This window comes from Eumetopias jubatus, unplaced genomic scaffold, assembly GCF_037043125.1.
Source record: "Eumetopias jubatus isolate StellerSeaLion01/CBP00866 unplaced genomic scaffold, mEumJub1_p1.0 scaffold_6, whole genome shotgun sequence".
NCBI lineage: Eukaryota > Metazoa > Chordata > Mammalia > Carnivora > Otariidae > Eumetopias > Eumetopias jubatus.
In genome coordinates, this window is record NW_028274812.1 from 145,290,440 (window position 1) to 145,307,578 (window position 17,139).

The window sequence follows — 17,139 nt, forward strand, 5'->3', positions numbered from 1 at the left end:
ATACACCCTGTTCCATCTCCTTAGCCTGTGCCTGAGTCTCTCACTCTCTTGCCTTAGCCGAACTTTTCCAGTCCCATCTCCCACAATAAAGCACCCTGATCCTAATCAGGAAATAGGATTCGCAGGTGTCTGGATGTGCCATTGCTTAGGTTTATTCTTTTGCTTAAAATTCCCTTCTACTTTCTAAATCTGTAGATCGTTCAGGACCCAGTTGAAAAGCCACCTTCATCCTCAGCTAGATTGGATCCCTCCCTTGGCTGAAATCTTGTACATTTGTATCATTCCTGTGTTCACTGAATGCATACTTAGAAGGGTCTGCCGTGTGGCAGGCACCATTGTAGGAAATGGAGCTGAGCTTTGGCAGTGGACAAAATGAACAAAACGGGGTGCCCTTGTAGATGTTATATTATGAAGCACTCTCTATCTTGTGTTACTATTAATTGAGAATGCTTCTTTCCACTTCTAGGCTTTTAAGTTGCTTGGTGGCAAAAGGCATATCTTATTACGGACTGTATTTCATTTGGTTTTAGGTGTTCAGTCTATTTCTCTTGAATTGGTTCAAGAAATTGACATGGGGAAAGATAGACTTTTCTGCAAATACGGTATTTGCTGGAACTAGGGACAGTTATAACAAGTGGAGAGCAACCAAAGATGGCATTTATTACTAAGAGTTCTAAGTTCTGGGGTGCCTGGGTGGCTCAGTTGGTTAAGCGACTGCCTTCAGCTCAGGTCATGATCCCGGAGTCCCGGGATCAAGTCCCACATCGGGCTCCCTGCTCAGTGGGGAGTCTCCTTCTCCCTGTCCTTCTGACCCTACCCCGTCTTGTGCTCTCTCTCTCTCTCTCTCTAATAAATAAATAAAATCTTAAAAAAAACCCCACCTCTCTTATTTAAAAAAAAAAAAGAGTTCTAAGTTCTGACCTTGGGTTCTGTAATAACCCAGTATATTTGAAAAAACCTAAGTAGTCACCAACAAGTGTGACATGAGTTAGTGGTGTGATTTGGCTGCTAGAGAAGCCAGTTTGACCGGTACCACATTAATGGAAGTATATTTGCTACAGTAAAGAAGGTGCTGGCCCTGTTCAGCTTACCGATCGCCTCCTCCTGTGTCACAATCTATTTTATTGAGAGGGGTATATTTCGTGAAGGTCCAAGATGGAAGAGACAATTCAGAGAAGGGGCCTGGGTGGGGAGAGGGTTGGGGGACCATAAGATTATCACCATAGTAGCATGGCAAGAGGACCCGGGAATGTGAAGCCTGAAGAAAAACAGATTAGGGAAGAAGAGATACCTGTGTTGAGATGTGTGCTAGACCATCCTGTGGAAGAGAGCCTGCGATTGATCAACACGGTGTCCTTGGTGACCGCCTCGTGACACACATTTCAGGAGTCTCTTTGGGCTCCCGATTTTTAAGGATGACCAACTTCATAATGCCTCATCCACCTGCCTCTCAAATGAGTCCTGTGTGGCCTCAGACATGTATCAGTTCCTTTCTTAGTATGTGGTTTACTTGTCTCTTGAAATTAAGTATTGTTTCTTGGTAAGATCTGAATTATGGATGACTCTTCGCTTCAGGAAGCACAGCTCAATACAACAGAAGAGTTGGAATTTACATCAATTAAGAAGATATTTTAAAACATATAGTTGGTTCTCTGCAGGGCATTGTGAAAATGCATCAAGTTAAGATATGGTCGCTCCCGACATGCTTAGATTTTAGTTAGGAGCATTGTTCATACAACTTCTTTTTCCTGTGGGGAGCTCTGGGTCCTTTACTTCAATAACCGCAGGACATTTGATAATAATAGGAGCTGTTCTTAATGTACATTAATGGTGACTTAGTGACCCTGTGTCAAGGGAATAGGTGCTGTGAGTGGTATTACTTAACTGGGTTGTCTTCATAATACACTAGAAAAAGAAATGGGGTAGATGTTATGAACCTGATTTTCTAGAAGAGGAGGGCAGGAAGGATGGTGATGCTGCCACTCTTCATTCAGACTGTAAGTCTTCTGAGTGGTGTAGCCAAGTTTCTGTTATTGCAGAATTTATGGGGGAAGGAGGGCTGACTTTGGCTTCCTGTAGTTGTTAGATAATTCAAAATAGAGCAAGTGTGAATTTAAATAAAAAATATTACTAGATTGCCACCTCTTCTGATTGAATGATCAGATAGGATGGGACTCTGGATAGCTGAGGTCTCTGGAAGAATGAATAATTTTTTAAGAACATGAAATAGGCTGTAGTTCTGATCAGAATACTGGAGAAACTTTGTAAATCACACTGTTTATCTCTTTCTTTAGAATTCTTAGCTTGCTTCATGCTTCTCTCTCTAAATGCAAATGCAAAAGGATATAATCTTGCCTGTCTGTGGTATTTTTTGTCTACAGTAGTGATCTACGACTTCCCTCTGGGCTTCACGCTTAAGGCCATGGAGTAACTGAAAATGATTCAGATGTAATTAACCTGGGAGAGGGGCTTTCACGGAATAGAAACTAAATGTTGTCAACTTTATTATTGCCTGTGTTAAAATAATAGAACTTAAACTTGGCTTTTCTTGGGGAGGGGTGGCTTTTATTTTATGTGGAAAAGTACCTGATATAATTGAATTAGCTTTAAAAATATTAATTTCCAAGCACCTGGGTGGCCCAGTTGGTTTAAGCGTCTGCCTTCAGCTCAGGTCATGATCCCGGGGTCCCAGGATTAAGCCCTGAGTGAGGCTCCCTGCTCAGTGGGGAATCTGCTTCTCCCTCTGCATGCCGCTCCCCCTGCTTGTGCTCTCTCTTTCTCTCAAATAAATAAATAAAATCTTTTTAAAAATATTAATTTCCAGGGATGATAGGATTCTGTAATATTGGGACCAACTGGCTGTGGGCACCATCTTATAGTCATATCAACCATCGCCAAATTACACAGCCCATTTCTCTGTTTCCTCAGTACCTAGTACTATGTCTGACATAGAGGGTACTCAATAAAAATTAATGAAGGAGAGTTTCTATCTAGCTAAGTGTCACGGAGTAGCCACAAAATTCTGAATCATCCAGAAGTGCGCACCTTTGTTCTACATGCTGCATTTCCTAAGGCAGGAAAAAGGACGGAAGTCCCTGAGATGTTTCACTGGAGTTAATGTTGCCAAAGGCTGCTGATATGAACAGATAAATTAATAACTGGCTATATATAAGCTCCCTTCTTGAATCTTCCAGTTAGAAGATGTTTTTGTCCTCATTCATTCTGTGTTTTCTTCTGTCTGAATATTGGCCACGCTGCCTCGGATGCTTGCTGTAATTTTCACGGCATGGAGCAGATGATTGACAGGATATGTGTGAAAGTACAGGACCATCTCAACTCTTTACGAAATTGTGCGGGAGACGCTGTCCAGGAAGACTTAAAGTCAGCAGAAAGGCTCATGCGTGATGCGAAGAACTCTAAAACGGTGAGTTTCACTTCAGGCTGCGTGAGCGTCTTACGTAATAAGCTTTTTTTGAACTTCAATTCTAGAAACTAGTTCCGATTTTTTTTAGCTTTCTACCCAATGTCAAGGTGACTAACAAGTGGCAGAGTGAATGGAGTTCCTCTTTGCTTCCTTTCTGTTCCCCAGGCTAATTACCGGTCATCAAAATATAGAATAAAAAGTAGGGGTCCCATGTGGTGACAAGGGATATCATCGGGTCCTGAAGAACTGAGAGGTAGAGTTGTAGTTTACGTGGGCAGCGGCTCATTTAAAATTATTCTACTTCTAAGCTGATAGCATGAAACTCCCCTCTGTTACCTCTAAAAGGAAGCTTCTTTCAAATTAGAATTTGGTCCCCAAAATGTGACTTCATGGAGAAAAGACTGATGGGGGTCAGAGAACCTGGAACCTGGGCCTGGCTCTGCTCTTGGTCACACAGCCCTCGAGTGTTGTGAGTAGGAGGATCTTGAGTAGCAAACACCTTCATATCCCAGAGGAAGACATCAAGAGGCACGGAGGTAACATACTGGTCCTGAACGCCCGTTTATTAATCTGTATAATGAGGCTTTGATCGAGAACAGATTCTCTCTAATAGTATTTCTTACCTTTTTCACTAACTCTGCAATGACTTTGGTGCTTATTTAAATAATTAATATTTTTAAAGCTAATTCAGAGGTTATTTGTATTTTTATTACAGTTGTTACCAAACTTATACCATGTCGGTGGTACGTCTTGGGCAGGAACCAGTGGCTTGTTATCTGGTCCCATTCAAGAGACCCTGGAATCAATGGCTGGGGAAGTGACAAGAGTTGTAGATGAACAACTGAAGGTTTGTGGAGTTTCTCATGTTTTGGAAAATGAAATCGTTACGACAACAATGTGTGATTGCATTTCATACCATAGCGACTTACGTCTTAGAGGTTTGTGTCTGTGTGCGCACGCACCCACGCACATGCATGCGTAGTAAAGATCGAATACTGCATCTGTTCTAGCTCCGCTTATAAGTGTGGGAATAGCTTCTTACCTAATGAGATTGGGTGAGACCTAGAAAATTCATATTTTTGATGGTAAATCTCTAAATGCACTTTATGAGTCACCATTGATGAGGGAATAATGGATTTCTACTTACAAGGCAGAAAGAGAAGTCTGCTTTAGGAAAAAATATCTTCTGGCATTACGTTTGATTTAGAGAATGGCCAGGGGGACGGGTGTTCCGTTTACAGTGCCCACAAGCTGCTGCTATGGAGAGGCTCCCTCTAGGTGAATAGGTAACAGTCCTCACAAGGGGCTGGTTGAAAGACAGGAAAGGGAGTTAGATGAAGTTACAAGGCACCCTGAAGTAAGCAGAGACTTGTCCACAGGCTCCCTGGCGGGGGGTGGGGTGGGGTGGGGTCGGGAGTCTCTGAAATGTAACCTAAGACTAGATTTTTCTTAAGGTAACTTCAAAACACAACTACACAGAGAAGTTGTACCTTCAGAAGGTTGTCCTCATTTCCAATCTGCCTGTTCAAGGATGCCTTAAAAAAACTTGTCTAAATTTCTATAATTATTTGGTCTGTTTTCTTCTGAGAACGAAATTATTTCAGCTCACAGGGATTTAATGTGGGACTCAGTAATAACCTCGCAACATGATAATTACTCCGCTTGTAAATTAAATTAATGAGGGATAAAATGTTGTGGATTATTTAGGAGTTTAAGCCCCTCTTGTCTTCCTGTGCATGTAATAACAGAGAGACTCTTGCATGTTGTCTTTATTTCATTTAATGTGGGTATTTTTGCATCCGTTCTGAGTAGAGATAAAGGGGCAGAAAAAGGACGGGCTGGTTGGTACAGAGTTCTGCCAGATTATTTGTTACCTAATGGCACTTGTTTTATCTTCCATGAAGGATCAGTATGTAAGAAGGATAGTATCTTTGTTGCTATTTATTTCTCACTTAAAAAATGAAACTTAGTCTGTGAACATTTAAACAATACTAACAAGTATAAAAGAAAGGAAAGTAAAAAATCGCTTGAAATCTCAGGGATAGCATCATAATATTTTAGTGAATTTCCAAATGTTCTGTGTCTACACACGCAATTGTACATATATGCGTGGTTATACTGTGGTACAATGGCATGAATACACTTCAAGATAAGTGAATAATCATCATTTCATATAGTAGTACACTATATGGATCTACCAGTGTATTTGGGAACCTCTGCCCACCTGTGTGTGTCTCTCCTTTGCTTTCACGCAGAACGCTTCTCCTCTCACACTTCCGGTCACTGGATATGTGGGAGTCCCATCCCCCCCCCCACCCCCCCTTTCCCCACCGAGCAATTCTCTGGGACACCGCCTGGGTGTCCGACAACTTAACTCAATTCTGACACTCTCTACCTGGAGAAGGTTCAGACCCCCCAGCTTGAGAGTTCAGTCTCACAGGCCTGCCTCCCCCGCCCCTACTTCTGACGCCAGTGGCAAGTCTAGGTTGCCACCTGTGTTTCTGACTGATTGGCTGTGTAATTAAGTCAGAGCTGCCCGCGACACCCTGCCCAGGTGCGATGGCTTAGCTAGAGCGGCTCACAGAACTCAGGGAAACCCGTTTACCACTTTGTGAACGGATGTGATAAAGGGTACAGATGAACACCCCGAGGGAAGACGTGTACAGGGCAAGGTCTATGGGGGGGGCGCAGAGCTTCCTGTCCTGGAGCACCCCTCCCCCCACGCCTCCACGTCTTCGCCGGTCTGGAAGCTTCATGTAGTCATAACTGATCATTAACTTCATCTTCAGCCCTTCTTCCTTCTCAAGACAATGGGGAGCGGGGCTGAAAATCCCGAAAATTCAGACCTGATTGTGATTTGGTCTCTCGGTGACCAGCGACCAACCCGGAACCATTCAGAAGCCCACCCAGCGTCACCCTCATTAGAACAAAAGACACTCCTAGCACCCAGGATATTACAGGGGTTTTAGGAGCCCTAGGTCAGAATCAGGGTCACAGGTGAAATTTTAGAACAAAAGATGCTTCTAGTGTTTTCTCTCAATTAGGAAATTACAAGAGTTTCGGGAGCTCTGTGCCAGGAACTGGGGCCAGAGAACAATATACATATTTTCTGTTACAGCCAGCATTATTTATGGTCTAATTTCTGATTAATCCAGGTAAGGTAAATGCCTGTAACTGGCCCATTTCTACGTCAGATGGTCCCTTTCCTACTTCCGTCTGTCTTTGCAGATTGTTCAGTGCGGATGGTTGTTCGTGCTGCACACTGTCCCTGGTGCTAGTGTATTCATCTGTTCATGTTTGTCAGGATAGGGGATTGGAAAAATCTCATTTGGTCTTTCGGTTATTGTTGTTTCTTAAATAACCTGTATAAGTCAAGTAATTTTGTTATCCACTTGACTTATTTCTTCCTTTTGAAATTGTATATTTGTATCTGTCGTCTAATTTTTTTCCTTTAAAGTCTCTGGAGAGCTCCTTACGTCCTGAGAATTGGTTGGTGTTGAAATCAGCATGAAACATCTGGGCTGAAGCCTTTATCTGTTGGGGTAAGGCTCCAGGGCTCTTCCCGCTCAGTCGTGGAGGCCCGTACAGAAAAAGGGGCCAGAAACTCAGAGTAGTTTGGAATGCTGAGCCCCCAACATGGAGAGCAGCTGTTTTGGAGAATCCCACAGTCCTGTGGTGGGCTTTATGGGAGTGAGAAATAAAACTTTTTTTAAACCAAACCCCCCCCCCCAAAAAAAAATCAGGGTGGAACATTGCATCAGGAACATCCCTGCCAAACAGCTTCCGACTGTGTCTCAACTGTGGGCACGTTATCCCACGTACTTTTCTCCGTTTCCTTCTCCGCACACTGAGGGGTTGGAATTGACTTGCCACTCGTTCTTGGGAGGGAATAGAAGGCAGAGATCTGAAGCGAAAGGCTTTTGAATTTTTCAAAGCCTGCAATGATGTCTGTCTATTTAGAACCAAAAATATTTTTCTGTAAATTCCTCACATTTTTTGATGCTGGCCTTTCTGACCCCTTGGCAGTATCAGCGGCATTCTCCATCACTGTTTCCTTATTTGCAACTGTCAGAGCCTGTTTCTCTCTGTTCTCATGTCTCGGAGGTCCCAGGCTCCTCCGTGGCCCGTTTTTGTATTCCACACTCCCTTGTTTTCTTTGCTCTCAGTCCTTTTTAGTTCCGAGTTCCCTTCCCTTTGGGAATGTCTGGCATGAATAGTAGCAAATCTTCAATCACAACTTCTTAACTAAATATTACTCATTAATTTCCTTGTAAGGGGTACAATAGATTTCTTTCAATAGACTGTAGGCAGCTCACTTCTCTGTTTCCCTCCAATTTACTAACAAGTAGACATCATTTTATTATTTAAAAAAAATCCCCACTTGTCTATTTTTTAAGATTTTATTTATTTTTTTGAGAGAGAGCAGGGGGAGGAGCAGGGAGAGAGGGACAAGCGACCCTGCGCCGAGCATGGGGCCCGAGGTGGGGCTTGATCTCACGACTCTGAGATCATGAACTAAGCCACAATCAAGAGTCAGACACTCAACTGACTGAGCCACCCAGGCGCCCCGCCCACTTGTCTACTTATATAGCCTTTCAAGATCTTGATTTTCTTAAAATTATGTAGGAAAAAATTTTTTATTAGAATCCATATTGACTTTCTCACTAAACTACAGTGGTCCTTATTTACCTGACTACTATTATCCACTTTAGCTAAAAAAAAAAGCCCTTTCTCTGTTTTCCAAATTCTTTAAAATTAATGTGTTGCACTAGCAAAAGCTGATGTGGATGGATTATTTTGTAAAAATTAGATTTTATGACAGTGAATTTTTAAAAAACTGGACAAGTAGGCCTGGGGTTGTGTCCTGAGCTTGCTACGAATCAACTTCTTCTAAGCCACTCAGCCATATATCCCCTGTGTCTAAGCATTGTCCTGCATGAAGGTCAGTAGTAGACATTTTGAATATTGGGTAATAATAAGTTCAAATAGCTCTCTGAGCCATCTTTCAGAAATATCCTTTCAGAAAAGCAATAGAAATGGCCAGGTGGGCCAGCCTTCTCAGCAGACTATCTGGAGGAGAAGAAAGCAATTAAGTTTGGAGAAATCCCTTCTTTGAAAAGAGGTGATATTTTCTCTGGACTGACCTGTTTTAGGTGTTTTTAAAAGACAACTCTCTTCCTGTTTTCCCTGTTTTTTGATCCTAATGTTTATTCCTGGAGTAATAGTAGATGCATAAGTGGATTTGAATGTTTTAACATAAAAGAAACTTTCATTTTTCCCTTTTGGACTTAAATTTTAGAGTGCTTGTTTTGGCCTTGGAAAGCCATGATTTCATTCCTGCCATACCCTGTGAAATATTTCACTGGTAAATTTCAGATTTACTAAGGAAATGAGGCCTGAGGGGTGTTGATGGCATTTTAGCAGGTATTCACTCAGTTTGTCTAAAAGAGTTCTCTGAGTTTTCTTATTTCCCTATACTTATTTTTTAAAGCAAAAGGAAGATTTCAGGGCACTTTAGTGTAGAAGCTGTATTTGCTTATGGTGAACTACAGCAAGTTATTTGCTCACTGCAAGATACGGGAGTGTAGCCACCATGTTAAGGATATTCATCCAGTTTACAAATATTAGATAGGTTTTCTGAGTATTGTTAGTTTTAGTTTTACAGTTAGGAAATATAGACCCTCATAACTAACATTGGGGAGATACATGCAAAGTGAAATCTGATGATCACATTTCAAATGCAGGGCCTGCTCAGTTTAGATTGTCTGAAGGTAGTGTAACATAGACTAACAAAATGAAGACTGTGTAAGAAAAGTTAAGAAACACGGTTAGAGTGAGAAAGTTTACCATAAACCTAACTTAGATTTCCAGAAGGAAAGCGAGAACAGCAAAAGGTAGCAGTTGAAGAGATGGTGGCTGAGAATTTCAGGCATTGATGAAGGATCAGAATCTTTCGGTTCAGGAAGTCCTGTGAATCCCATGCCAGATAGATAAAAGCAAATCCATGTCTAGAATCACATAACGAAAAGTGAAAAGCACTGAGAACAAAGAGCACATATTGCAAGGAGCCAGAGGAATGGAAAAGCCGTATTACTTAAAAAAGACCAACATGAAGACCTACAAGACAGTTCCCAAATCAACAGTGGCTGGAAGCCAAAGACAATGAAAAGAATATCTTCATGCTTACGAGAGAATACAGAGTGTAAACCAAGAATGATATATCCAATAAAACCTAATTTTTAAGAACAAGTATGAAATGAAAACATTTTCATCCAAACAAAAACTGAGATGTTTACTCTTAACTAGACTACACTAAATAAACACCTAAAGGCTATACCTTGGGGGCACCTGGGTGACTCAGTCAGGTAAGCATCCGACTCCTGATTTCAGCTCAGGTAGTGATCTCAGGGTCGTGAGATCGAGCCCCACGTTGGGAATCCACACTCAGCGGGGAGTCTGAGGATTCTCTCCCTCTGCCCCTATTCCCCTCTCTCTCACTCTCTCTAAAATAAATAAGTCTTTTTTAAAAGATATACTTTGGGACAAAGGAAAAATTATCAAAGAAAGAGGGTCTGAGATGCAAGAAAGAATAACAAGCAGGGAAAATGCCAAATTTGGGTAAAGAGAAACGCTGACTATAATCAACAGTGTTAATGCCCTGTTTGTGCTCTAAAATTAAGAAGAAATAAAATACTAGAAGCGAGTAAGTCAATAAGGAATGAGGAAAAACAGTCTAAGGTCCTAGGCATATACTGGAAAAGATTTAAGACATTCGCATTAGACCTGCATTGTCCAGTGTATCCTCTGTTAGCCACTTGTGGTCATTTAAATTTTAAGTGACATCAAATTTTAAAAACTTACGATGCAGTTTCTCAGTTTCACTGGCCATGTTTAAAGTACTCGATAGCTATGTGTGACTGGTGGCTCTCTTATCGGTCAGCGCTGATCAGCTCAGGAAGTTCTGTTGGACGGTGCTGCTTTAGATAGGAAGTAGAGTATCTATGTTAAAGTATCTCGTGTAACCACTGAAACAGAGGCACTAAACTGGGGGTTATATTGCACGCCTAGAGGGGTATCAGGAAGTATTGAGGTTATTTTGGTTTGTCACAGCCATCAGCATGGGCAGGTGGCAATGAACCTAACCATCCTGTAATACAAGGTTCAGTTCCACACCAGAGGAATGCTCTTGTCCAGATCTAGTGATAGAATAGAAGAGGCATCAGTGGGAATAAAACAGATCATTGAATGAGCCAGTTTACCAGAAATACATAATTTCAGTGTATATGTGTCTAATCCTATGACTCTGTGTATATTAGAATAAGTGGACACAATTACAAAGAGAAATTGACAGATTCACTATTGTGGTAGAAATCTTTGAAAATGACTACCATTAATTGGTCAAATAAATTTAAATAAAATAATGATAGAGAATATTGGATGACATGAACAAATGGAAAGCTATCCCATGCTCGTGGATTGGAAGAACCAATATTGTTAAAATATCCATACTACCCAAAGCAATTTACAGATTTACTGCAATCCCCATAAAAATTCCAACAACATTTTTCACAGAACTAGAACAAATAATCCGAAAATTTGCATGGAACCACAAAACATCCCAGATAGCCAAAGCGGTCTTCAGAAAGAAGAACAAAGCTAGAGAGATCACAGTCTCAGATTCAAGGTACACTACAGATCTGTAGTGATCAAAACAGAATGGTACTGGCACAAAAATATACACATAGATCAGTGGATAGAGTCCAGAAATAAACCCACACTTTTATGGTCAAAGGAGGCAAGAATATACAATAGGGAAAAGACAGTCTCTTCAACAAATAGTGCTGAGAAAACTGGAGAGCTACATGCAGAAGAATGAAACTGGACCATTTTCTTACACCACCCACAAAGATTAACTCAAAATGGATTAAAGGCCTACACGTGAGACCTGAAACCATAAAACTCCTACAAGAAAGCTTAGGCAGTAATTTCTTTGATCAGCCATAGAAACATTTTTCTAGATATGTCTCCTCAGGCAAGAGAAACAAAAGCAAAATTAAACTTTTGGGATTATACCAGAATAAAAAGCTTTTGCACAGCAAAGGAAACCCACCAACAAAACAAAAAGACAACTTACTGAATAGGAAAAGGTATTTGCAAAAGATGTGTCTGATAAGGAGTTAATATCCAAAATAGGTAAAGAACTTCTACAAGTCAGTGCCAAAAAAACAATCTGATTAAAATGGGCAGGGCACCTGAATAGACACTTTTTCCAAGACAGACAGATGGCCAACAGACACATGAAAAGATGCTGGGAAATGCAAATCAAACCTATAGTGCAAATCAAACCTTACACCTGACACAATAGCTAAAATCAAAAGACAAGAAGTAAGTATGAGTGAGGATGTGGAGAAAAAGGAACCCTCGTGCACTGTTGGTGGGAATACAAATGGGTGCAGCCACTATGGAAAACAGTATGGAGATTCCTCAGAAATTAAAAACAGAATTACTGTATGATCCAGTAATTCCACTACTGGGTATTTACCCAAAGAAAATGAAAACACTAATAATTCAAAAAGATACATCCACCCCTATGCTTATTGCAGCTTTATTTACAATGGGCAAGATATGGAAGCAACCCAAGTGTCCATCGGTAGATGAATGGATAAAGAAGTGACACACACACGCACACACACACACACACACACACACACACACTGGAATATTACTCAGCCATAAAAAAGAGTAAGATCTTGCCGTTTTCCAACAACAGGGATGGACCTAGAGGGTATAATGCTAAGTGAAATGAGTCAGTCAGAAAAATACAAATACCACATGATTGAACTCATATTTAGAATTTCGGAAACAGATTAACAAATCAAAAAGTTGATGAACAGATGAACAGACTCTTAAGTACAGAGAACAAACTGGTGGTCACCAGAGGAGAGGTGGGTTGGGGGGGAAGGTGAAATGGGTGGAGATTAAGAGTACACTTACCTTGATGAGCACTGAGAAATGTATAGAATTGTTGAATCATTTATATTATACACCTGAAACTAATATAATACTATTTGTTGATTATACTTCAATAGAAAATAATAAAGAGAATAATAATATATTAAAGAAATGAACATTTCAGATTAAGTACTAAAAGAAGGAGAATATTGGAACCACAGAATTCTCAGTTCTGATCAAGTGGACTAGAATAATATTAATTCTTTTAAGGATACCTGGAATATTTATGAAAAATGCCAAGGAGGTCATAATGAACATCGCAAAAATGTTTAAAAACCATATTCTCTGGTCCCATTTCAAAGAAGTTAAAACTTAGTAGCAAAAGAAAATTTAGGCAAAAATCCAATGGCTTACAAATTTTAAAATACTTTTATTTATTTAGTTCATTTATTCTTAGGTACCTTAGATTTTTCTTTTATTTGAGAGAGAGAGAGAGCATGCACATGAGCAGGAGAGGGGCAGAGGGAGAGGGATAGAACCCTAAGCAGGCTCCACACTCAGCGCAGAGCCTGACACAGGGCTCAATCCCATGACCCTGAGATCCTGACCAAGGGGAAATCAAGAGTTGGACACCCACCAACTGAGTCAACCAGGCTCCCCTAAAAATTACTTATAACTCAAAGGTCAAAGGGGAAAGCATGATTTAAATAAGGGGATATTCAGAATTAAATGATAATAGTAATAGTAGAACCTCTGAACTTCAGCATAACTAGTACTTAGAGTGAAATACATGGTCTTAAATGCCAATATCAGAAGTAAGGAAAGAATGGAAACTAATAGGCTAAAACCAATAATTTAAAATTAGGAGGGAAGAGTCTTGATGCCTACAGCTTGCTTTCAGATGATCCAGAGAAAGAGGAAAACAAATGTTGCTAATTATTAGCAATTGCTAAGTTTTTTTTAAGATTTTGCTTATTTATTTGAGAAAGAGAGAGACAGCCAGAATGGGAACACAGCAGGAAGAGTGGGAAAGGGAGAAGCAGACTTCTTGTTGAGCAGAGAGCCCGATGCAGGGCTCGATCCCAGGACCCTGGGATCATGACCTGAGCCGAAGGCAGATGCTTAACGACTGAGCCACCCAGGTGCCCCAGCAATTGCTAAGTTTTAGGAAGAAGATATGGATATTATCTCATTCTTTCAACTTTACTGTAGGTCTGGAATTTTTTTTAAATAAATTGGGGGAAAAGATAAAAGCATTTTCTTTAAAATCAAGAGTAAAGCAAAGATGTCTGTTACCACCATTTCTGTTCATTATATTAAAGATCTTAGCCAGTGCAATATGACAAGCAAAAGAAATGAGAATTGTAAGGATTAAGAAGGAAGGAAAATTATTCTGATTTGCACATTTTATGATTTTATGATGGTCTACATAGAAACCCCAAAAGAATCTGCAGGTACATTATTAGGATTAGTACTGTAAAGTTGCTGGAGAAAGACCAAAATGTAAAAACGGATTGCATTTCTATATATCAGCAGCAATTAGTTCAAAAATATCATTAGAAATAATTAACCATTTAAAATAGCAACAAAAATCTAAGGTAGCTAAGAATAAATTTAAAAAGAAGATGTTTAACACCTCAACGATGAAAAATTATAAAACTTGACTGAAGGTCTTTAAAGAAAGTCTAAAAGTAAACTATGTGTCAGGTTTATGGATAGAAGAGATGGTATCACAGGATGTCAGTTTTTCCCAAACTCATCTATTATTGGATACAATTCAGCAAAAACTCCCGACAGGTTTTTAACAGAACTTGACAAAGCTGATCCTGAAAATATGGGAAATCAGTGCTCAAAAATAGCTCAGACACTTAGGAAGAAAAACAAGATGGTTGGTAGTCTTGCCCTGGCATATATTAAGGCATATCATCTTTAGGATAGTATGCAGAGGTAGACAAATCAATGTAACAGAAGGAGAGGCTAGTAGAGAAACAATGGCTTGTTCAGTACCCACATTTAGGACAGTATGCAGAGGTAGACAAACCAATGCAACAGAGAGAGATTAGTAGAGAAAAGATGGACTGTTTAGTACCCACATTCAGTGAGTCCCTGGGCTTGTAATACTTTCATATGTTTTTTAGAGCTTGTTCCAAGAAGTGTGCTAGGCCCTGGCAATAAAGTGTAGGATTTCACAGTTGCCATCAGGTACAAATTGTATATCTAGAGTTTCGTGCCTCTAGCTTTGGTGCCTCATGAACTTCTAAAATTACATGCAAAATTTTATACTAATTTTTCTGGATGAGTGTTCATCAGATTCTCAAAGGGGTTCTTTCACACACCCAAGTGGTTAAAAGGTGCTACATTCTTGACCATTTTATGACACATTTAATTTCTGAGGCCCCCACCGGATGCTATACGATTACCAAAGAGTATCATCGGGCACCTGGGTGGCTCAGTTGGTTAAGCGACTGCCTTCGGCTCAGGTCATGATCCTGGAGTTCCGGGATTGAGTCCCACATGGGGCTCCCTGCTCAGCAGGGAGTCTGCTTCTCCCTCTGACCCTCTTCCCTCTCGTGCTCTCTATCTCTCATTCTCTCTCTCTCAAATAAATAAATAAAATCTTTAAAAAAAAAAAAAGGTTTGTTGGCTTAAGTGTCAACAAATTCATAAAAAAAAAAAAGTATCATCAAAGCTTGGGTTGTAAAGGGCATAAGGGGAGAAGAACAAGAAGGTCTCTTCAAACAGGTAACGCTTGAGCTGAGCTGAGTGTGGAGTATAGACCCTTTATTCTGGCTACAGAGGGAAGAAGAAGGATTCCAGGCCAGGAGAATGATGTGTGCAGAGCCTGGGTCATCATGTGGGGAACTACAACTGTAATTGAATGGGAATAATTATAAGAGGAATATAGAAATATGACAAGAAATGAAGCTAGCAAGTTGAGCAGTTACCAGATATTTCAGAGATTTCTATTCTTTTTTTTTAAGATTTTATTTATTTATTTGACAGAGAGAGAGACAGCGAGAGAGGGAACACAAGCAGGGGGAGCGGGAGCAGGAGAAGCAGGCTTCCCACGGAGCAGGGAGCCCGATGCGGGGCTCAATCCCAGGACCCCGGGATCATGATCTGAGCTGAAGGCAGACGTTTAACAACTGAGCCACCCAGGCGCCCCCAGAGATTTCTATTCTGTGCTAATGAATAATCTTCTGACATATTTGTACTTTTGAGGAAGCGTGTAGGAGTAAATTTAACATGTTTTAGAGGTAGATGTGGTGGACAGGGTTGAGGTAGGTCGAGTCTAAGGAGACTCTCAAATTTCTGATCTAGTCTGGTCCCATCACAACAAAACTTCGTGAGCATGGTTGATTTTGCTGTTGTAGTTATTGTTTAGTGGAGGGTAAGGGGAGGGTGAAGTGTGTTACAATTCATCTTTCCACGGTAGAAAATGCTTAGACTGCATTTTGTATGTATGGTATGAATTATGTAGGTGGTTGTAGATAAACATTTGATTAAGAATTGTTGGAATGTAGGTAGTAATTTGAAGCCGTGGGAAGGATAGATGTTGAATATGGTTTGGTGTGCAGAAGGCCATGATACTTGGAAGGAGATGCTGTTTTAGGATCTGAGCTGGGCTGAACACCAAGAAGTGGTCAGAGGCTCCATTGCAAACCTACCCCGACATTTTTTCCTCCCCTTTCTACCAGCCCCATCACCAGAATGTCTACCATGGTAGCCTTGGGTACCATTAACCCAAGGGAACAGGGGATGAAAGTTGTAGATTATAAAGAGAAAGGAAAAGACGTTCCTCTTGACAACAGGCAGGGGCATTGGAAGAGGGTGGCTGGAGTAGGGAACAGAAGATCTGAGTCCCCATCTCACCTTTTCCATTAACCAGCTAAGTGAGCTCAAGCAAGTCACTTCTCTTCTCCAAGACCCGATTTCCTTAGCTATAATATGGGTTTGTGAAAACCAGCCTTCACTTACAAGGTTGTTATATGAATCAAAGGCTACCATGGATGATATTCTTTGGTGGCATATAAAGTGCTTTATTGTTATGTTGGTCAGTGGTGGGCTAGAGGGGGTGGTAGGAGACTCACTACAAAGCCTCTGTTGAATCGAATGCCTAGGGCGGGCTGAAATTCCTTTGTATAGGGTTAAGCCATGCCGTTATCAATTTGTAGAGCAGTAAGAGGCCTGAGAAATGACTTTGTAGCGAGAATGCAGAGATCTGCAAAGTTATTCTGTGATAACATTCCACAGAAATTTCATGTCAGGGTCCACACTGGAAGCCAGGCCTCCTCTCTAGGTATGAGATTCATTTCTAGCCGAATTTGCACTGTCATGCAGTGGAACCTTCCCAAAAGTCACAAACATATTGATGAACTTAACAGAATCCAAATAGCATGTTGATACCTGAGGTTTTTCTGATCAGGAGTGCTGGGCGCTACATGATCTGGACCAGAGTGTGTTTATTCTAATGCCAAAGAGGAAAATAATTTGTCTTAAACTGACTTACTTGCATTGCTTGCAGCTTTCTTGGAATTACATGCGAAATCGGTAATTAGCATTATAATAGGGACGGAGCACTGTCAAAATCTGAGTTGCTTTTGGAAACTCCTCAGGTGATCCCCCCCCCCCCCCCCGGTTTTCCACAAGATCTTTATAAACATCCTGCTGCGCTCTACTGCTCATCCCGCAGTTGAACGAGGGGTGTTACGTGTGGGATGGGCTTGTACGTGGGTGCCGGAGCGGACGGGGGCCTGTATGTG

General features: G+C 40.8%; 1 protein-coding gene across 5 annotated transcripts in view; it reads left to right on the forward strand.

The window, feature by feature from the left end:
• The window catches only part of CARMIL1 (capping protein regulator and myosin 1 linker 1), a 312,830-nt gene that overhangs the window by 224,495 nt on the left and 71,196 nt on the right, over positions 1–17,139 (forward strand). For all 5 annotated transcript variants that reach the window (XM_028107424.2, XM_028107425.2, XM_028107427.2 and 2 more), the window contains exons 25-26: positions 3,296–3,424; positions 4,140–4,271. In XM_028107424.2, coding sequence (XP_027963225.1) covers positions 3,296–3,424; positions 4,140–4,271 — 261 coding nt within the window. The remainder of the gene's footprint in view (positions 1–3,295; positions 3,425–4,139; positions 4,272–17,139) is intronic.